The sequence below is a fragment of the Natrix helvetica genome (genome assembly GCF_964273705.1).
Source record: "Natrix helvetica genome assembly, chromosome: 11".
In the NCBI taxonomy this organism is placed as follows: domain Eukaryota; kingdom Metazoa; phylum Chordata; class Lepidosauria; order Squamata; family Natricidae; genus Natrix; species Natrix helvetica.
Window position 1 is genome coordinate 19,412,159 of NC_138562.1, and position 22,724 is coordinate 19,434,882.

Genomic DNA, 22,724 nt, shown 5'->3' on the forward strand with positions numbered 1-22,724 from the left:
AAGGGAGGAAGGAAGGAAAGAAGGAAGGGAGGAAAGGAAGGGAGGAAGGAGGGAAAGAAGGAAGGAAAAGAAGGGAGTGGGGAGGAAGGAAAGGAAGGGAGTGGGGAGGAAGGAAAGGAAGGGAGTGGGAAGGGAGGAAGGAAAGAAGGAAGGAAAGAAGAAAAAAAGAAAGGAAAAAATAGGAGGGAGAATAGAGAAAGGATGGATGGATGGATGGATGGATGGATGGATGGGTGGATGGATGGATGGATGGAAGAGAGAGAGGGAAGAAGGAAGGAAGGAAATAGGAGGGACAATAGATAAAAAGATGAATGGATAGATGGATGGATGGATCAATGGAAGGATCAATGAAAGGAAGGAAGGATGTTTTTTATGGTGATTGCTAAGTGAATCACCACAGTTGCTAAGCTTAATGATTTTAAAACTGAGAAAGAGAGAAAGCTGACAGAATCACCATCTCTGTTTCCCGCAGAGGAGTTGAGAACCAGATCAAGGAGAGAGCCAACGGCCTCCAGACAGATCCCAACCCCCAAGAATCTTCTGCTGAACCATCCCCACGACCCAGAGGAGGAGGAGGAGGAGGAGGAGGATTCTTGGCCGGCTCTGGATAAGCCAACGAGGCCAAAGAGGCAGCCAAGGCAGCGTCTCCCAATATCCATCCATAAACGCAGAGCAATGTCTAATTTGCAAGGGTCTACAGCTCCCATTCTATTCTAATTACGTACATAAATACATAAACAGACTTCCCGAAGCTGCGAGGAAAAAAAGAAGGGAAGGGAGGGAAGGGAAGAAGGAGGGGAGAAGGCCTTGCAAAAACCGCACTTCAGAACGTTGTTAAAATTAATCCCTCGGCCAAGAATAGGAACCGCAAACGGTCGCTGAGAGGAAAGCAGTCGCCTGGAGCAGGTGCCCACCGTGTGGAGACTTCCACAGCAAGCAGCATTTTATTTTATTTTATTTTTTGGCTATCAAGAGAGCAACTGATGGTCTTGAAATAATTGCAAGCCGAAAACTCAATTACCCAGCAAAGCAGAGGACCCGAAAACTGCTGAGCAAAAGGAGAAGAGAAGCGGCTGGAAGAGCATCGCTTGCGCTAACTTCAGAAGGAGCGACGGGTGCGCAGAGGCCCTCTGAGCGCTCCCGGGTGGCTTCGGGTTCCTCCCACCTGCACCAAAACGATCCAAGAATCCTTACTTCATGGCACCGAAATGGTGTAGGGTTTCCTGCTTGAGCAGGGGGTTGGACTAGAAGACTCTTCTGACCGAGGTTTCTTCCCGAGAGCCTGAAGCAAACTCCTTGTCCCGATAAAATCCCCTTTGATTAATTGACTGTGAATTCTGCTCATTCACCTCCAGCAAAGTCTTTCAAGGGAAGATTTACAGTCACAGAACTTATCTGGCTTGGAGAGCTGCCAGGCCGATCTCTGCAGAACTTGGAAAGGAGCCTCGGAGTGTCACAAACCAATGAAGCGAACTAATTGTCTCCTGCAAACTCCCCTTTTGCTCCTCTTTTATTTCCTCTGGGAGGGGCCACTCATGGTCCACCTGTGGCCTTACTCCCAAATCGACCTCTGTTCTTTAGCTGTTCCCTTCGTCTGGCAACTCTGCGCATGCTCACACTGGGAACAGGCTCCAGCTGTTCTTCTGCCTCACTGATGTCTGACTCCGAAGGCAGCTGATAACTGGCATACGGCCCTGGCCCCCTCTCTGCCTCTGATGCAGAGCCCTCATCCAAGCCTTCTCCAGACTCCAGGACTGGCCCAGGTTCCTCCCCAACCTCATCACTGTCCGAATCTGCTGCCAGCTCTGCTGGCCGCTAGTTGGCCACAGCGAAGACCTCCAAGGTCCCTTCTAGCTCCTACTCTACTCTACTCTACTCTACTCTACTCTACTCTTATTCTATTCTGTTCGTGTTGTAGGTCGAGAACTACCTACAGACACAACCAGGGTAAAAATTTAATATGACTCAAAGTCAGGGTGGACTCTGTATGAAATGCTGCACTTTTCTTGGTGAGGTGTTTCAAATGGTTTGCCCTGATCGCTTCCATCCAAGGACCGAGAGAGAAACATTGGCCAAGGTCCTTCCGTTTACTGACTTTTAACTAAATTAAATTAAATATGGCTGGGGAATTTTGGGGAGCTGAAGTCCACTCCTCTTCAAGTGGCCAAGCCTGAGACACCCCATTAAAATCTGATGACGGTCAGTTTTCAATCCAGCCTGAAACCTACAAGATCCAAACAGATTTCTGGAATTTATGGGGAGGGGAACATTAGCTCAAATCCCCAGAAAGAAATAATTATTTAAGAAGTGTGCACTGTAAGCCTGGAAGAAACTGTGCTAGCAAATTAACTACAGCTATGCAGAAGGATGACGGGCCACGGAAATGAAACTGCTTTACGGTAATCTTGTAAGACATTTATTTAATCGTTTTATCAATACAATGAAGAAAATACTACAGCAGCATCCATCTTGCCTACTTTAATTAAATTATCTGGGAAGCTGGAAACCGGTAGCGAGCAATCATTAGGCTACCATTGCACAAAATTGATAAGACCGTCCTCCTGCATAATCCCCTAATATGAACAGATTAAAGGTTTGGTGCAGCATCTTAGAGAAGCGATAGCCACGAAGTACGGTAAATGTGTCGGGGCGAAGGGCTTTTGATGTGCTCTCTCTGTAAGAAAAGAGGTTTTTAGGAGCCACTTACAAGCAGCTGCCAGCTTTGCTTTTTCATGGCTCCTCCATTAAAAACATTAAAGTCACCCGCAAACATCTGCTTTAAGAGTTGCGCCTTTGTTCTGTGTCTCATGACACAAACCGAAATTCAACAAGCCCAAAAGGACATAGCCAGGATGGTTTTATGCCATCCTATCAGCAGATTTTTGCTTCTTGAAAGCCTCCAGGGATGAAACTCCCACAACTTCCGAAGGCAACTTCTCTTCCATGAGTTGATGGTTCTCACTGTCAGAAAATTTCTCCTTATTTCCAGGTTGAATCTCTCCTTGTTCGGTTTCTATCCATTATTCCTTGTCTGGCCTTCGGGTGTTTTGGAGAATAGCTTGAGCTCTGTGGCAGCCCCTCAAATATCGGAAGACTGCTATCATGGTCCTCCCCTGGTCCTTCTCTTTACTACAAGTGGAGTTGAGTTAAGTTGAGGTCAGTGGCCAGTGAGGGAAGAGGAGGAGGAGGAGGAAGAGGGAGAAAAAGATCGGAGGCAACAGGCAGAGGCAGGGTGGCAGCAGCGGAGACCGAGCGAGCAATAAACAGGAAGCTGGGCCACCCTGTCACCATGACGCTTCCCTGATTACGGAGGATTTATGGAGCCCGTTCTGGAAAGGAGACGATCATCAAAATGTAATTACTTCAGTGAGATCTCCAGAAAGGAGCAGTTGGAAGAGAGAAATAGCCAGCCAGCCATTCTTCTCACTAGAGCGATCGATCTCTCTCTCTCTCTCTCTCTCTCTCTCTCTCTCTCTCTCTCTCTCTCTCTCTCTCTCTCTCTCTCTCTCTCTCTCTCCAGAAAGGTCGTAAAATGGGGTAAAGCTCACTTAACAACGGTCTCGCTTAGTGGGACAAATTTGGGGGCTTGATTGCGGTTGTAAATTGAGGAACGGTATTTCTCATTGCAGGACGAAGACGGATTGGCAAAATAGCAAGAGTGGAGGTGCCTGTTGCACTGCAAAATCTCACCCCCCATTATCCAAGACTTGATTGCTGCAATGCATGAGCTTGTAAGTCGCCTCTAGGAGGCGTTGCGGAATATCCCTGTTCCAAAATTCACAGCTAGACGGTTAATGGAACCTCATTGGTTCGGAAAGTTCTTTGTTAATGTCGACATTTGCTTCGGGGATGGAGGGAAGATGTTGGCTCTAACCGCCATCAGGGAACTGTGCCTCTCCAGAGATTTCAGAGCCCTCGAGCAACTGTCCAACAGGGGATGTCTAGCTAAGCAACATCTGGAGAGCAACAATGCCATCATCACTCCTGGAAAGCTGATCTGGGGAGTTTTCGAGCATTTAAATCGGTGTTTCTCGACCTTGGCAGCACAGCTGGCAAGGGAATTCTGGGAGTTTAAATTCACGCATCTCCAAGTGGCCAAGGGTTGGGAGAGGCCGATTTGAGATGCTGGCTTTTCCTTCTAGGGCAGGGATGGCGAAACTTTTTGGCACTAAGAGCCCAAATCGGAACATGAGTGAATGTGCGTGTGCCGGAGTGCTGGAAACCTGAAAACCAGCTGGCCAGTGCGCATGACTGTTTTTGGCTGTTTTCTGGGCTGCTTTCCGGATGTTTTCAAGGCCGTTTTCCGGGCCTGAAAAACTGGCCTGGAAACTGGCCCAGAGAACAGCCCCCCAAAGGCCCAGAAACGGCCTGAAAACCAGCCCGGAAACTGGCCCGGAAACCAGCCCAAAACCAGCCTGAAAATCGGTCTGTTTTTTGGTTGGTTTTGGCAGTTTTGGGGGGCATTTTCAGGCCATTTTCCAGCACCCCGGCACTCACAAAGACCTGCGCACCAGAAACCAGAAGAGCAGCTGGCGACGGTGTGCGTTACCCACAGAGAGGGCTCTGCGTGCCATAGATTCACCATCACAGTTCTAGGGATTCTCCTCTTCTTGAATTCTTACCTGTGTTTCAATAGAGATACCCACCTTCTCATTAGGAATCTGCCTTCAACCCCACCCCGTAAACAGAAAAATAAAATCAGCTCTCCTTCTGACTTTTAGTCTGAATTTCTTTCTTGGTACATATTGTCTAGATAAGATGCCAGATCACATTCTAGCTTTGCAAACACCCTTTAATGAGAGGTTTCGATCTCTTCCTCCAAACCGAGGCCCTCCAAATTGGTACCCAACCCAAGATGCGATAGGCGATCCCTTCTCCTCCTTGCCTGGCAATCTTGGCAACTGTAACCCCAACCTATCCTGACAGCTGCCGGAGGGATTCAGATGTTAGCATTTAGCTACGGTTACGTCGTAGGCAGATGCAAAGGCCCTACGTAACAGAAACAACCCGGCACCTTAAATTTTCCTCAAATCTTTGGCTGGTTTTCGTTATCTTTGAACACTTTGTAATTCTCAAAATGAGTCTGCTTTAAGCCTACTTCAAAAGAACATTTGAGTCTGGCAAACCAATCCATGTGTCCCAACTGGATTATCTGTAGCATGCAGACTTTTCCATTAAAAAAAGAGAACATTAAATAGTGTAATAATTTTTTGCAAGAATAACTCATGATTTATCTTTTTTTTCCTTTCAGGAAAACAATCTCCCCCCCCCTCCGGGGGGGGGGAGGGTGGAGGATTTATGCAAGCTTTACTCTTTGTTTAACTTTGAAATAAAAATGTACATCTAATTAGCACTTCACCTTTAAATTCCCTAGGGAAGCCCCCAGGTACATAAGCAGAGCCTAAGAGAAATAAGACTTCGGCAGGCCAGAAATTATTCACCTGGGGGCATATGCCAGGCAGTTCCTGCATCTGATCAGCCTTGGCAAAACTGAGATTTTTGGCTGGCTGGCTGGGGAATTCTGGGAATTGAAGACTTAAAGTTACAGAGGTTGGAGACCCCAGTTTTAGGCAGTCTACCAGCACAGTCTTAACCCTGGTTAGCCAGACCTCAATGCCACTGTACACTTACCTGCAGGATAGGAGCAGGAACCTAAACTGGAGATCAAAGAAAATTCCTTTCCAAGTCTTCCTACTTATGGAGTGCCCCCATATTCCAGGGCAATCTACCTGCAAACCCAGATGCTTTAGGGAAGAAACCCCCCCCAAAAAACCCGCCCACCCTGCAAGATCCCGCAAAGACCCCGAAGCACCCGACGGACCCCGGTGCCAGGCCCGCAAAGGGACCCCTGCAGCTTCTGGGCTGCGTTCACACGACACCGCCCGCCCGACTAACCCGCGTCTCCTTCTATCCCGAGAGGCTGCCCAGTCCTTTCCCATGGAGGGGGGGGTCTCTTCCTTCGCCCTCCATCCCTGCCCCTCCTGCCCCGCTCCACCCCAGCTGCGCGCGAGAGGAAGGCAAGGGCAAAAGAGACCGCGAACAAGCCGAACGTCCCCGCGGAGGCTCCCAGCGAGCGAGCTGGGAGGGAGAACCGGCGGTTCGGTTAACCGGCCGGGCCGAGGGTGGGGGAAAACGGCCAGCCCCATTACAGTCAGCCCAGGCGCGAATCCATCATCCTGAAAAATAAAGACGCTAGTCCGAAGGAAGGGAAGGAGGGGGCGAGGGAGGAAGGAAAAAGGATGGAAGGGAGGAAGGGAGGAAGGGAGGAAGGGAGGAAGGAAGGAAGGAAGGAAGGAAGGAAGGAAGGAAGGAAGGAAGGAAGGAAGGAAGGAAAGGAGGGATGGAGGAAAGAAAGGGAGGGAGGAAGGGAGGAAGGAAAGAATGAAAGAAAGGAAGGAAGTGGGGAGGAAGGGAGGAAAGGAAGGGAGGAAGGAAGGAAAGAAGGAAGGAAGGAAAGGAAGGGAGTGGGGAGGAAGGGAGGAAAGGAAGGGAGTGGGGAGGAAGGGAGGAAAGGAAGGGAGGAAGGAGGGAAAGAAGGAAGGAAAAGAAGGGAGTGGGGAGGAAGGAAAGGAAGGGAGTGGGAAGGAAGGAAGGAAGGAAGGAAAAAGGATGGAAGGAAAGAAAAAGGGAGGAAAGGAGAAAGGAAGGAAGGAAAAAAGGGAGGGAGGGAGGGAGGAATGAAGGAAGGAAGGAAAAAGGATGGAAGGAAAGAAAAAGGGAGGAAAGGAGGAAGGAAGGAAAGAAAGGATGGAAGGAAAGAAAAAGGATGGAAGGAAAGAAAAAAGGAAAGAAGGAAGGAAAGAAAAAGGATGGAAGGAAAGGAAGGAGCGAAGGAAGGAAAGAGGGAGGAAGAGCGCATCCCCGGCGCTGCATCCACTGCTACGCCGCTTTCCCCGGGCAGGCGAGCGGGGCTCTGGGGCTGCAGCCTCCCTCTCCCCCCCAGGAGAGCCGTCCGGGGCTGCGCGGGCTCACCTGGCCCGGGGCTCTCGAGCACCCCGCGGGCGCCGGGCTGCAGCGCCTGGAAGGCTGCGCGGACGCGCTGGCAGGTGGGCTCGGCTCGGGCGCCCAGCAGGGCAGCGGCCAGGAGGGCGCAGAGGCGCCAGGTGGGGGCAGCGGCGGCAGCGGCTCCGCCGTCGCTCATCGCGGTCTGGCGGCGGCGGCCGGGCGCATCCCGAGCCGAGCGGCGCAAGCGGGAGCCGGAGCGCAGACGCCGCCGCCGGAGCAGCCAGCAAGACTGCCCCGCCGCCGCTCCCAGGCAGCAGCAGCAGCAGCCGAGCCGGGATTGGCCCGGGCCGCCCCCCGCCCAGCCCTGACTGGCTCCCCGCAAACTTTCCTCGCTCTTCATTGGCTCCGCGGGGGGAGGGCGGGGGTCTTGCCAGGGCGAACTGTGCCCGCGCCGCTCCCTCTGCGGTAGACTGCCCCTGGGAAGGGCGGCTCCACCTGCCCGGGTCAGCACAGGGCGCCTCTGCCAGCAGCGGCTGCCAAGCCCCGGCGCACCCGGAGGTTTCGAGGAGCCGGTGGAGGTTTGGGCGGAGAATCGCGACTCCCCAGTCGGGAAAAGAGCACCGGAGAAGAATGAGGTGGTCCCGGCCGTCTCCCCCCCCCCCCACCGAAGCATCTGTATCCAGCCGCTCTCTACTCGCTCCCGAATAGACTTAGAATTTAGAATAGAATAGAACTGGGAGGCACCTTGGAGGTCATCTAGTCCAGCCCCCTTCTCAAGCAGGAGAATTTATACCATCTCAGAAAAGTGACTGTCCAGTCTCTTCTTCGAAACCTCCAGTGATGGAGAATCCACAACTTCTGGTGGCAAGCTGTTCCTCTGGTTAATTGTGCTCACTGTTAGGAAGTTTCTCCTCAATTCCAGGTTGCTTCTCTCCTTGATTAATTTCCATCCATTGTTTCTTTTTCCTGCCGGCAGGTGCTTTGGAAAATAAGCTGATCCCCCTCTTCTTTGTGGCAGCTCCTCAAATACTGGAATACTGCTATGACGACCCCCCTAAATCTTCTTTTCTTTAATATTTCTTATCTATGCTCAAGGATCAGCAGGAATCTACCCCTGGGCCTGGGGTGTCAAACCTTGCCCACTAAGACTTCCGTGGTCATGTGGCCGGCATGACTCAACGCCAAAGGCACACGGAATGCTGTTCCCTTCCCACCAAAGGTGGTCCCTATTTTTCTACTTGCATTTTTTATGTGCTTTCGAACTGCTAGGTTGGCAGAAGCTAGGACAAGTCACGGGAGCTCACTCCGTTACACGATGCTGGGGATTCGAACCGCCAAACTGCTAACCTTTCTGATCGACAAGCTCAGCGTCTTAGCCACTGGGCAACCGCGTCTCAGTGCTGCTGAGCTGGCTGGGGAATTCTGGGAGTTGAAGTCCGTGGGCCTTAAAAGTCGCCAAGGTTGAGAAAAGGCTGATTTAGAGGACTAGGAGATTTTGAGAGACTTCAAAAGTGCTTAAGATGACAGATGGATTCGCTCTCAAGGCTCCCACCAAGTGCCTAGAGGGCCTTTCCGCCTTCTCGGAGTCTGGCTCCAAGTGTCTTTTTAAAAGGATCCGTGCAGCCTCACTTGTAAACTGATTTCACACCCGCAGACAGCATTAACACCCCGCCGCAACTCATGGCTGGGAGCCCTGGCGTTAAATCTCTTTGTAAAACAGCGCTGTGGCTTGCGAGACGATACTTCTCAGAAGCTTCTTGCAATCTTGGGCTTTCTGGGGAATCCAGCTAGAAAGAGAGCTGTCAGCTCATCCATGAGAGATAGCAATTGCACGCTATTCTTCATTCCACTCAACAACCTGCAAATCCCAGAATTTTAGCATATTCTCGCTATTTCCCCAATGTCGCCTCTCTTTCCCTCTGGCTTCCCATCAGAAGGATTGTTTGCATTCAAGACAGGCATGAAAACAAAGATGAAACAAGCTGGGTTTTTGGGTTGTTGACATTTTAAAGCCTGGAAAGTGTCCCGTCTTCGTGTGAATAAGGGCTGCTCAATTGAAAGGAATTTGCAGGAACTGGAAGTACAGGAATGTCAGCGGACAGGTGGCCAGGGAAAAGTGGTAAGGTGTCTGCTTTGAGTCAACCGCTGGCCTAAGCGAGGTATTTGAGGTTCCTTTGCAACTCCACAAAAGATGCTGTGGGCCAAAAATCCTGCATCCACCGGTTTGCACCAAATTTCTCTAACTGAATCCTGGTTTAACTGAAGTAAAGCCAATGATTGCAGTTTACACATGCTATTGCATTGCAGTGTTAGTCAATTCTACTACTACATGATACAGGAGTAGGTGAAGAGGCGGCTTGTGCCGACACCGACACCTAGTGGTTGTTTTGGCTCTGGCAGAAACCAGGTTTTGTAGCTTAGTGCGTTGTGCTAAGCCCATTTTGGTTAGCTGGTAAACCATAGCTATGACATGACACTGAATTCCTCTGTATTTCCTGCTTCCCCCCCCCCCTTCTTCCTCCTTTCACCTACAAAGTTAGTGTTAACGCCACAGGCCTCTTCCTCCTTTGCAACAGGTGTGCAAACATTTGTGCGAGGAAAAGAGCAGAATTGGGGGGCAAGCTTTAAGAGGTGCGGACTTCCAACACCCAGAATTCTGGGAATTGAAGTCCACACTGGCTGGAGGATTCTGGGAGTTGAAATCCATAGATGTATGAGGTCGAGTGGCATTCAAGTGGCTGAGGTTGAGAAATGCAGACTTTTCCATGCAGCAGAAGATATTTTTGCGACACACAGATGTGTGGAACTTACATTTACTGACCAAGAAATAAAGTGAGACCAGTATTGATCTATTTCAAGTTATTTAGCTTTCATCAGCTGGTCGTACCCTTTCTGGGTCTCAAACTCGGGCTACATGCCCTGATTGGCCAGACTCGCTAGAAAAAACACAGAGAGAGATCTTTTCCACCGGGATGATCCTAACTTGAATCTCTGGAAATTGCAGGTTAAATAGTCTTCCCGCTCACTTGTGCCCAACCCGGCTGGAGGGGAGAAGGCAAGCTGGATTCCAGAAGGGGAACAAGATGCGAAGCGGCCTCCAAACTCTCCATCATCTGCGCGAAGAGCATTTTGTCCTTCAGTCGAGGTTTGGAAGTCAGCAGGATGCTGGGGAGAGTGCAATGTTCAGCCGGCTGTGTCTTGAAAATCACAAACCATGGTTTGCTTATTCACGTAGCTAAGCCTTTGTTCTGCAGGTCGTTCTCTGCAAAGAACATACTAGCTGAGTTGGCACATCACAGGCCTCTCGTGGAAGTGAACTATGCAAAACGAATAGTTCAGTTACTGCTGCAAATTCTTGAATAGACCCTCAGTACTAGGTCCCCACATGATTAGCCATAGTTAACAGAACCAGCCTTTGTTCAGCTGAACCCCATTTTCACAGCCTAAGCAGCCTACACAACGGGTTTGCACAACACGGTAGCTAAAACAAGCCTAGCTAGTTTAGCCACACTGAATTATAATTAGATACACAAAGACCGGACTGAATCCCACTCTTCTCTCTCCTCATCCCGGCCAGTCGGGCAGGCTTAAAAGATAAGGGGAAATTCTGCATTTGCAAATGTAAATGTTGCGACCGAAACAGAAATAATGTGACATTTCTGGACCCCCCAAGTGAAACGTCAAACATCTGTTGCAGTAAGAGAGATTCATTATCAGAACAGATTTTTATGTTAACTCAGCCAACTCCCAGAAAGGCTTCCAAAATGCCATTGGTTGATTAATTGGCTGGTTCACACCAGCCAGGCTGGAAAGAGGGTTGGCTGGGGACTCCGTGAGAGTTCACACAACATGCTGGTGCCGGTTTTAGCCCAGGACAGCCTGACTGGAGTGGGGGGGGAGGTTAGGGTTAGGTTGGAGTGAAAATTTTGTCCCAGTATTGTTTGCTCCTGGGGAAGAAAGCTATGGCAAACCTATATACTAAAAAGCAGAGAATTTGCCCTGCCAACAAGTGTGCATAGTCAAGGCTCTAGTTTTCCCAGTTGCAATGAATGGCTGTGAAGATTGGACCATAAGGAAGGCTGAACGCCAAAGAATGGAGGCCTTTGACCTCTGGTGCTGGGGAAGACTCCTGCATTGAGTCCCTTGGACTGCAAGGCCATCCAAATGGGCAGTCCTAGAGCAGATCAACCCTGGCTGCTCTTTAGAAGGCCAGATCCTGAAGAGGAAACTCAAAGACTTTGGCCACCTGATGAGAAGGACTCCCTGGAGAAGAGCCTCATGCTGGGAACGATGAAGGACAAAAGGGGACAAGAGAGAAGGAGGTGGCTGGATGGAGTCACCGAAGCAGTCGGCGTGAGCTTAAATGGACTCCAGGGGATGGAAGGCCTGGAGGAACGTTGTCCATGGGGTCGCAATTGTTTGGACAGGACTTCGCAACTAAGTTTGGTAATCAACGCACAAGCTAGAATTTGTCAGCTGCCTTGTGACTCACCACATTATTCCTTATATGAAAAAAAAATTGGTACTCGTTTGTGGTTTGCCTCACGGAACCAATTAACAATGAGTGCCAACTGTTCACTGCATTAATAAAGTACAGAATGCAAGAGGAACTAGTTACCCCATGTCATGTTTATGTAGTGTATGTTGGAGGTGGAGGCCCTTTGAGCTGTAAGCAACAAAATTTCATTTCAACGTTATGCCGATTAGTGTACAAAGTGACAATAAAGTTATTCAAACTCTAAGTCAGTATCTCATTTTATGGAGCTGTCCAAATTGCATTAGCTAGTTACATTTGAACTGAACTCAGGTGTTGCCTTAAGCATCATCCATACACAAATACCTTATTTTTCAACGGCCCCCTCACTTCCAGTTCATCCCAACCCACTTAAGGAGCACCCCAAAAATGGCAGCTACTTCCTTTGTGAAACCTAAACCGGATTGAAGCTCCCACTCCAGAATGAGGTGGGAAGAGCTGCATTAAAAAGGAAGTGGCGACTCCCAGGTGTGCCAAAATGCCACCCTCTTCAGCTAGCTTTAATTCACTGATTTAAGCTTCACCTCCCACAATTCTCTCAGCAGGGACCTGCTCCGTCTGCTCTTTCCGGGTGCAAGCAAAGCTTGTTTATTGAAAGCTGAAAGAGAGCAATTCGGATGGAGGTGCAGCTCAACGTGAGGCATCTTCTGAGCTACAAAACTCTGCTCTCAAAGGTCTGGGGACCACCACAGCCTCCAGCTCTTGAACTCAAAGCCACCCCGTTTTCCCATCCAGAGTCCAATTAGTGTGTAGGCTGAAGACCACTTCTGGCTTTAAATCCTAGGTTTAATTGGAGCCCCCCCCCCCCTTCAGGTTGTGTTTGTTCCTTTTCAGTTGCAAATTATCTCTAGCATCCATCCCCTTCCCCGTAGCGTGAAGCAGCCCCTTTCGCCAATTGGCACCTCCAAACCACAAAATGGAGTCTACTCTTATAGTTTCTAATGCCCCCGAGGGGATGATTTCCCCAAATGTTTACCAGGTTACTTATTTCACTTATGTACTTGGCAAGTAGTCCCTGACTCAGCCTGCAATTATGATAAACTGAGATGGTCATAGAACAAGTCATCCCGTGACTGCACCCAATTTTGCAAAAAAAAAACCCTTTTTTTGCAGCAGTCACTAAGCCAGGGGTGTCCAAATTTGGCAACTTTAAGACTTGTGGACTTCAACTCCCAGAATTCCCCAGCCAGCAATTCCATCTTCTTTAGGGAGATTCCCAGGTCGGACTCTCACAATGGAAGTAAGGAAACCAACCGAGGCAAAAAAACCACCTTTGATTCATTCACACCGTCATCCACCTCAAAGAAGTTTGCAAGGAAGCAGCTTTTCGGGTATCCAAGTCAGTTTATTTCATTTTGCAAAGGGACACCCCACCCGCTCCTCAAGGGTGCCCAGATTTTCCCTTACGCCCGTGGCTTCCGCTTCCCCCGGGGGACGCGCCAGAGCCAGAGAGGTCCTGCGATTTACAGATGGATACCGTGCAATTTCCTTCCTGCTAATCTAATCAAAATTGCATCGTGATCCACCCGACAACAGCAACACACAGCGTCCTGCCAGGGCAACCCTCTTGCTCGCCCTCCCTTGGCCGGTGCCGGCTGCCTCCTCCTCCTCCTCCTCCGCAGGGTCGATCCTCCCCTCGCCCTCCACAGGCCGGGACAAGTGCAATACTGTTCACAGAGGTCCGAGTAATACAACTGATCCCAACCCAGGGAGGAAGAGCTTCTCCTCCGGCCTCTGCAAGGGGAAAGGCACACACACTCTCAGCACCTCTGCCACAGCCCGCCCCCCTTTCCTCCTCACAACCTGCCCCACCGTCAGTTTTGCATGGATTTGCACAGCAACAGAGGTCAAGCTGAGATGCAAACCAGCAAAACCCACCGTAGGTCAGCACGGAGTCTTCTCGGCCGCCATCCCTCCGGAAGCAAAGAGGACGCCGCCGCCACGGAGCTCAGGATCCGGCAGGACTGGAAGTGCCCACATTACAGTAGAATTTGGCTCCACAACTACCTGCACTATGAGCACTTTGGCACTGCCAGGATGGACTGGGTGGGCAGCCTCCTTGCAGATGTTTGGGCCAGGAGAGCATCTCCGAGCCTCTTCGAGTAGAGGTTCTCCAAGAATGTTCACTGGCTTTGCATACTAATAATCCAGAAGCCGGGACGCGCTAAGGATGAGTGGACACCAACGTCATTGTTTTCGGGATGCAGGACGTGGCCAGAAGTTTGGGTCTAGCAAGGTGGGTCCTCATCAGGTAGACAGCAAGTCAACTCCCCAGGAAGGCTGAAACTACTATGAGTCATGATGGTGCAGTGATTACAGTGCACTATTTCAGGCTAATTCTGCCCACTGCCAAGAGTTCGTTCCTCACCAGGCTCAAGGTTGACTCAGCCTTCCCTCCAAACGAGATTTCAAGTAATTTCTGATCAAGATCCAGTCCAATCCTGGAAAGAGTGCCATGGGAATTTCAGTCCAAAATCTCCAGAGAGAACAGGTTGACCAAACCAGCTTTAAATGTCAGCTGAACTAACAGCCTCCCTTCTCCTTCTCTCTCCATCTCGGCCAATTCCTTGAAATTTTATAGACATTTTTTTTCTCCAGAATGGTTAAAGGACTCCACCAATGTTTTCCACTGATGGGCTTTGCAGCTGTGACCTGCAAAGAGTGAATTCTGCCAAACTGTTAATTTCCAACTCCTTTTTGCTGTATTTCCATCACTGAATGAAAACAGATTTCAGTTAAAGCAAATCCAAGGAATTGTGTATGCTGGATAAAGAAGTCCCCGTTTTCATTTCTAGTATTATCATCCTTGAATAAGCCTTTTCCAAAACCTGCCTCACTCCCAAGAGTGCTGAACTACTCCTATGGTATAAAGCAGTGGGGGGTTTTTTCAAGCATGCCACCTGCATGGACTTTTAACTTCTAAAACTGCCCATCTTTTAAGCCTACATGTGGATTTCAATTCCGCAGCCTACATGTTTACGCAGGGAATATGAATATGGCTAATCAATTATAGCTTGATTGGCAAATCAATGTTTATCAGTAAAATGGAGAGCTGGCATGAAATCAGCCTTCCTCCATATTGAACACTTTGGTTCACCTAGAACTCCCCAAGTTCTCAATAGCACAGGTAGAAACAGCTGCCATGAAGGGAGAGCATCAATCCCCCCTCCGGTGAAATATCCCCTACCTCCAAAGCACGCAACCCAACAAGGATAAGTTGGTTGCCGTGGTGCAAACCCAAAAGTAAACTACTTTTAAAGCAGGGGTGTCCAACCTGACCCGCATTGAAAACCTGTGGACTTCAACTCCCAGAATTCCCAACCAGCTACATTGGCTGGGGAATTCTGGGAGTTGAAGTCCATAAAGGGCCCGGGTTGGACACCCCCGCTTAAACCGAAGCAGCTTTGTAGGAGTTGAGAGGACCCAAGCCAAGACCTTGGAGAAAAGGCTGTAGAGTTGGACATGGTCAGATTTAACTGGACCAGGAACACAATCTGAAGCAAGGGACACCGTAACTGCCTTCCAGCCACCCCTACTGCCCATTCCCTGAAAAGCACAATGTTTTTTCAAAAGAACATGGAGCTGAGAGGTCCTCTGGGAAGGAGAACATCATGGGGTCCTTCACTTCTTCTGTACAACATGGACCAATCTCACTGATCAGGGTTAAGACCAGAAGGTGGGACCCATCTTCATATCTACCTTCACCCGTGGAAGCTTAGGGGCCAGTCTCAGATGTTCTTTACCTGTTGAGGGCAACGCCATAGAAAGTCTGACCAGATACCAGCTCCATGTGCCAGAAGGAGCACTCAGGGCAGTAGATTGTAAGCTAGTTCACTAACTGCACTAGATGCACCTTAGCACAAGAAACCTTTGGGCCTCCCGGTTGGGATGGAGAACACGACTTGAGCCCAACCATGGCCTGCTGGAGCTCCACCAGGAAAACCCATCCCGTGCACTGTGCCATTGTGTCACTGAAGTGCTAACACTGCAGTAGAGATCTCCGACTACCTGCACTATAAGCACTTTTGCGCCACCAATGGCTTGCCTCAAAGTCCAGAGGCTCTTGGCCGGCTTCATTTGCTCAACGAAGGGCCACTGCTCGGGAATGTTTCCTCTGAGGAGAAGCTGCCGTGTCCTGTCAAAAGTAGCTGCTGGACAAAAAAGGGACAGGGACAAAGAGAAATGCCATATATCAATGAATACAATGATGACAAAACATGGTAGAATTCATCCCGACCATCTAAATTATTGTATGACTGATAGCTCATTGAATTCAACCCGTTTCTGTTGAGGTTCCTCACTCATTCCTCACTCGGTTTTCAGACGGCTCAATCCAGTCACAACGTCAAAGGGGCTACAGACTCCAAAGAGGTTGAAACTATTTCTCCACAAGAGAAATGGGGTCCTTGGGAGTTTCTAGCTGCCAATTGATGTAATTCACAAAGTCCTCAATAAACTGATAATCAGCCATTCCCATTACAGGCAGCGTTTCAAAACCGACCCCTTCAAGATGAAGGGAATCAAGAACCTTTAAGGAGGTAGACTTCGACTAGGATGGTCATTAACTAATCATTACTGGGCACAAATAGGTTGGTCTATTTTATTTGGGGGGGGGGGGGTGAGACAGCTTTCAATTCCATCCTGCAAAACACGGCCAGGATCCAGATATCAATAAGGAGTATGTGATACATGATATAAGAAACTTATGAGCAATACGTTGATAGGAATACCATTCTTGGAAACATTAATGTGCATGCAACATAGTAAACATGCAACATTAAATTATGGGAGAGGGCCACCAACTATTCCTCTAATACTCCTATGCCCAATGAATTCAATCCGGAGATGAGCTTTTTTTAAAGATTACGCTGGAGCCAGGTTTGAGGGTCTACCAGGGGGAAAGAACCAATTGTGCCAAGAGGGAGAGAAGTTCAAAGAAGGAAGGAGAACATCATGAGATCTTTCACTTCTTCTGTACAAACATGGACCAACCTCACTGATCAGGGTAAGACCAGGAAGTGGGACTCATCTTCACATCTACTTCCACCCATGGAAGCATAGGGGTCAGTTCTCCTACCTCAGCCAACCTACCTCATCAGGTTCTTGTGGTGGAGAACTGGAGGAGGCCAAGCTATGTACTTCTCTTGGGTCTTCTGGAGAAGAGGCTGGATATTCATCTAACTACTCAAGAATGTGGACATCTCTGTGGGTGGAAATGAAGAGACTATGAAAGATTAAGTTAGATCTGGGATCCCAAATACCTTCTCTGAATCCGAAGCACAGAGTCCCCTCAACTCTTGGTTTTCAACAGGCTTAGAAGCACCTTCAACCTGCTAGTCCTAAACCACGTGGGAAAATGTCCCCTTTTCACAATGGGCCCCAATTCCGCCCAGCCGCCTCCATGCTGTGCTGCCGTATGGGAAGCCCCCTCCCCAGAAAGAACCTCCCCCACCCATCAACCCCCTGGGGCAAAAAGGACCCTAACTGCAAAGGCCACATTCGGGCTAAAAGGTAAAAAGGCGACTTTGCGCTCTTTCCCTCTGGAGGGGGGGGGGGGGGGAGACACCAACTTTTGGCCAGGTATGAAACAGCCCGGAAAGTTCAAAGCGCGGGTGCAAAAGGAAGAGGCAACCGGCGGAGGGTCGCGACTCCATGCAAAAGCCGCCCCGCAAGCGAAGCTTTGCAAGAGGGCGACCGTGGGCGCCGAGATGAAGCGGCCACTTTGGCCCCCGCGCAGGAGAGCGCCCCCCCTCCCGCCAAGCTTCTTGCACGGTGCACCACGTGCAAGGGAGGACCCGGCAGCGCGCGAACAGGCGCGCTCCCGCCCACGATTAAAGAGAAAGGGAGGACGGGAGCATTCTGGGAAAGCGAGTCCTCCATTCAAAGAGGCGAAAACGCGCCAAGCCCGGGCAGCCTCCCCGCCCCAAAGGCTCCAAAGCCCCCGCCTGGCCCGCCCGACGTCCGGACTTTGTGCCCACTCACCCGTGTGCCCCCGACCGGGGGGGGGAGTACGCGCGGCGTTGCGGAGGCGCTTTGGTCCACGGAGCGCCCCCCCCCCGCGGGGCCCTTTGTCCCGCCGCCACGAGGGACCCCAGCCCGGCGCCGACCCGCAAAAGTTTGCAAAGGCGCTTGGCGGGAGCTCCCGGGCGGAGCGTCCCTGGACTTCGGGGCGCAGGGCTCGGCCGGGCCAGCGGCGCCCGAGGGGTCCCGGGGCGGCGGCGCCTCCTCCTCCTGCGCGTGGTGCCCGCGTGGAAACTACCAGCCCCGTGGTGCCTCGCGGGCGCGCTCATGCGCACTGCCCCTCCCGCGGCCCCCTCCCTCCCTCCCGCGCGCCCTTGCCGGGCAAACGAAGACGGGCCGAGACACGCCGCCCCCGCCCCGCCCCGCCATGTGCAGGGCGCAACAATGGAGACGTGGCCCGGACCCCGCGCCGCCCCCGTCGGGCCCCGCCTCGTGCACGCGGCCGCCCCCCGTCGGGCTCCCTTCCCGCCAGCAACGCCCCCCCTCCGCGCAAAAGGGGTGCAAGCGACGCCCCCCCCCGGCGTGCAGCAGGCGCGCTGCAAAACTTTTGCAAGGAGAGGCGCCGGATGCCCGGGAGCCCACAGCCCAGAAGGGGTCTCGGGGGGGTTTCGCCGACCGCCCTCTCCCGCACCCTCCCGGGCCTGAATTGCCCCGCGCTGCCGCGGAGCCTCAGGAGGGGGGGGAGCAGCCACACGGGAAGGCTGCAAGGGGGCGAGGCGCAGCTGGGGCCGTCCCGCGTGGCCGCACTCCTACAGGTGCTTTGTGATCCCCGTCGGGCCCTCCCGGGTGCAGCGCCGCCCAGTCTGGCGAGGGCCGGCGGGAGCTGCGGCGGGGCAGAAGCGCGCGAGGGCAGGACGTTACCTTGGAGCTCCGGAGCGAAAGGCTGGAATTGGGGGGGGAAAGGCAGATTTACGAAAGTGGCGCGAAGAGCCGGTCATGTGACCGCGCGGGGCGTCCCCCTTTCGCCAACCAGCCCCCAAAAAGGAGGGGGAGGGCGTATATCCGCTCCCCGCTCATTAGCATAATTAATTGTGTCCTGCCGCCGCGGCTCCCTCCGGCTCGGCCAATGGCAGGCCGGGATCAGCCCCCCCCCCCCAACACCCAGCGCACTCCGGCTGCGCCTTTGCGGGCGGGCGGGCAGGCAGCGCTTTAAATGCCTGGGGGAGGGGCGGGCAGCGCTCGGGTGGAGGTGGCTGGGGTCGCTTCGGGCTGAAGGGGAGGACTGGAGCCCCCCTGGGTGGGGAAGCCGAAGTGACTCCGAGTTCCCCGCAGGTTTGGCTCGAAACTGGCCGAGCCCCGATCCTAAGCAACCAAGCTCCTCTCCATCAAGCCGAATTGCACTTGGGCGAAAAGCGCTTCCTACCCAAAGTTCCTGGGAGGAAGGCGAAGGGATCCTGCCTCTCCCCACTGGAGACCGGGAGCAAATGTGCGGGGTCCCATGAGGGGATCCGCTGTCCCTTCAGCCTCCTCTTCTCCAGGAATCCCTCGCAGAGTGCGCAACCTCGCTTTGCGTAAAAACCCACCGTTTGCAAGGCGAAAGAGGCCACTTCATTTCCCCTCCTTTATTTTGCAACCCTCCCAGTCGGAGCATTGATTCGGACCCCCCCCCCATTGGAAAGCCCATGTTATTCTCTCCGACACCCCCCCCCCGGCTTCTCCTCAAAAGGCAGAACAAGAGACCCTCGGCCTCTCCGTCCCCCCACCCAAGCAGAGCCTTGGTCCTGCAAAAGGCATGGCCTCTTCCTGCAACCACCCCCACCCCTTAAAATCAGCCTTGTGGTCAGGCTGGGGCTAAAAGCTAAGCGCTGCTAACCCCGTCACCTCCCCTCCCCCTGCCCAGACCACCCCTCCGACCTTCCCACCGAGGGAAAAATCTGCTTTTCTGCCTTGGGAAGAGAGCTTTGCAGCGGGGAAATCCTGCAAGGAAAGCGCTGCCTTTTGCCGGGGGAAATGGGCACCAGCGATCTTTAAAATTAAAAGGACAAAAATAAAAATAAACCTGTGAGTTTCGCTGCTAAGAAAATATGACTGTGGGGCGTAGAAGACCTACAACGTGGCCAGAGAGGTTTCTGCCTTCTTTTAGTAGTCATTGTTTCAAGGGTGGGGGGACAATAAAAACAGCATAGCATCGATAACATCTTAAAGAATTATTTATATATCTTACCGGTAAGTATTAGAAATTAAACATGAAAAGTATCTCACAATCTCTTTGTTAACAAGAATTGTGGGGTATGCAACTCGTGGAGTTCTCAAAACTGCCTATTTTCTGTTTTGAAAGTTGCAGCCTTGGCAGCTGGCCTCCTTTCAAATAATCCTAATAATCTGAAATCTGTATTTTTAAAGTCTACGTTCCTCAGAGAGCAGCAACTTTCCTCTGATTTTGAAATTGATAAGGAAAACTTCCTTAAAAGGAGGAAATAAAATTAAAAGGAAGGGAGTTCATCCTAAAATAATACATTTCTTCATTCTAGCTATTGTTTTTTTTTTTATGAAGAGGGAAAAATTCCCAAAGAAATGAGTAAATAATTATGTTGTTTATGTAAATACCCTTTGTTTAGCTGTTACTCTCCACTGTTTAATTTCTCTTTTTACCCTCTAAAGACAGTTTAGGTGAGAACAAAGAGTTTTGGGCAACTGCCTCCTGATTGGGTTTTCACTGGGAATATTTGACAAAAGAAGGGGCCAATTTAAGCCCCAAATTCAAGATGCCTTCAACAAAGGCTCTGGGTTAAAGAGAGAAAGAACAAGGTAGAAATGTCATTTTGTTCCTTCACCCGTACATCTGCAGGAACAAAAATGCTCTTTTGTGTTTCTCTTCTCCAAGTTTGATTCCTCCAGTTCCTAAAGAACTCTTGGAAACACATTTACCCAAATCTGAGTTCACTCATCAATTAGAAGAGAAAAAATTAATGCAATCCCAGATGCCAGAATTTTGAGAACTTTAACATCCCGAAATTGAAGTGCCCTAATCCTTCTCCATTTACTAGCATCAGATAAAGCTCATTGGGAATATATATTTGCTATAGTTAGTGCATAAAGTGTCTTAAGAACTACTCAGCCAGAACAGAAAACCTTTGAAAATAAAGCATTGATAACCTCAGTAGCTTAATTGATGGAACAATTCACTCATTTAGAATATACAGCTACAGATCCCTCTCTTCTTTACTCATCACTATAAAGAATTTAGAACCCAGCCTCTCATCTCTCATCAAATAACTTAGAAAGTTCACAGGGAAAATTAAATGCTGTATATTAAAATCCTCTGTTATACAAGGGGAAAGCACAAATATTTTATTTCTGCAAAAGATGAAGGCAGACCCTTTATCTTGAAAAAATGGAGAACAATGATAATTTTTGCAACTTCATTTGAATCTCACTTCTTACTTGAAATACCCAATTGAGGAGGAGAAAAGTGACTTTGAGGGTTGGTGAAACTGAAGAGTGGATAGTCTTGCCAAAAACAAAGATCATCCTCACAAACCCTAATACATTTCTGCTCAGCTTTCAATTTCTGAGCAGTCTAAAAAGGGACCATTCTAAAGAAAACATCAACTCCCACAGATTTTTAGCATCCTTTTCCTGCTCTTGTTATTTTTCTGATTCACCCTCAAATGAGTGTGCAGACATTGTCATGAGCAGATGAAAATTAAAAGTTATTAAATATTTTGGTACCATCTACTTTCACTTGTTTAGAATATCAGTGCAATTTTGGGAGAATTCTGTTGCAATTCATGTGGATGTGATATTTAGAGATATGATGTGACAAACATCTTTACGTTGCACATTAATTTATGAACATTTTGCTGTCTGCAGTTTTGTTGGAAAATAAGCCCATTTCTAATCGATTTAACAACCTTTTCACTTTCAAAAAACCAATATTCTGTATTTTGTGTAAAGTGGGTACATTCAAAAGTTGGAATCACTTTTTCTGTGACTGTTTGTTTATTATAACTCAGATGTTTGCCGTGGTTGAACTGTTTATCATTGTATATTTTGTTCTCCCTGTCTTTGCAACTGAGTTCCAAGTTGTAGCCAAAATGTCACTTTTATATCATTAAGCATACTTCTGCTTTCACAATTTTTCCCCGTGGGAAAATTGTGCTTTGATTCGCCCTGCAAACATGCCACATGTTGCTCTTCCTTGGACTTAACTGGTTCCCCACAAATTAATATGCAATATTTTCTTCAGGAATCCTTATAAATAGTAAAACACGTTTGCCCTGGCTGGGATTTAAGAAGGCTACCTGGAACCAGTGCGCCAGATAAGGACTGTTCTCATGTTCCATGATTCAAAATTGGCCACTTGGGACAACATGCCTAAGCTAACAGACTATGTTTACAAACAGTAGTGGGTGGATGAGCTCATTAAACTATGTTAAAAGTAGACCAAGTGTTTTGAATTCAGTGGATCCCTTCAATTTGAAGGCATCTTCCAATATTACAATAGCCCTGCTGAAACCCATTCTAAGCAAGTTCTCCTGAGCTTAGGTGGATGAGGGTTGCAGAGGGTTGTCTCCAGGAGCTCTGGTAGAGCAACAGAAGATTATTTCAGCAAGGATTTTTTTTTTTGGCCTTTCCTGCTTGTAGAGAAACTACCCCTCCCCAAACCATGCGGGACTTTTCCCCCCTGTGTCTTGTAATTGAATGTGGGGGGGGGATCACAACTCAGTTAGTCAACCTTCCCTTCCTTCCTTTGTTTACCCTGGATTTAGAGAGAGACATTTTGCATCTTTTAAGAAACGGGGGAATCTTCCATTTATCTGGCCTGCTTTTTTCATGGAAATGCTCCAGCAAACAGGGATTTGATTGTGGAATCTAGCTGCTTTGCCCCTTGGAGAAGCTCATTTGGCCGGACAATGGTACCTCTTGGTGTCTCCACTCTTTTGAATTCCCAGTGGTCAGAGGCTTCAAAGGTCAAGCAAAGTGCATCCTTCTGCTGTAAGCAATGAAGAATGTAGGGCTGGGGGTTGGGGGAAGTGTGTATGGGAAGGGGGGTTGGGGGAGGGGAGGGGAGCCAGCAGAACACAAAAGCCCTGCATTTGGTAATTTGCAAGGATGGTTCAAACACACACAAGTTCTAACAGCCTAAAACCGCACAGAGGCTCAAGCAGGGTAGAAAGCACATTAAAAAAAATACCCAGCCATTTGTAATGTATCGTGTTCTTATGCTGCTATCCAAGAAAGCAACAAGTTGTAGAACAAAGAAGGGGAACATTTATGGCCT

The 22,724-nt window shown here is 49.9% G+C and overlaps 2 protein-coding genes across 3 annotated transcripts in view; one reads left to right on the forward strand and one right to left on the reverse strand.

Annotated features, from left to right (window-relative positions):
* Window positions 1-18,487, reverse strand: part of GPC3 (glypican 3) — a gene marked incomplete at its 5' end in the record, with an annotated part of 100,014 nt that extends 81,527 nt beyond the window's left edge. Inside the window, 2 exons of one of the 2 annotated variants that reach the window (XM_081963901.1) lie at window positions 16,571-16,680; window positions 18,362-18,487. Coding sequence is in view for 1 of the 2 variants with exons in the window: in XM_081963900.1 (XP_081820026.1) it covers window positions 6,973-7,141 (169 nt within the window). Of the gene's footprint in view, window positions 1-6,972; window positions 7,142-16,570; window positions 16,681-18,361 lie in introns of those variants that run through there. The other variant, XM_081963900.1, reaches the window with a different exon arrangement.
* Window positions 1-22,724, forward strand: part of LOC309397665 (integrator complex subunit 6-like) — a 322,886-nt gene that overhangs the window by 189,888 nt on the left and 110,274 nt on the right. The gene's annotated exons all lie outside the window — the stretch shown is intronic.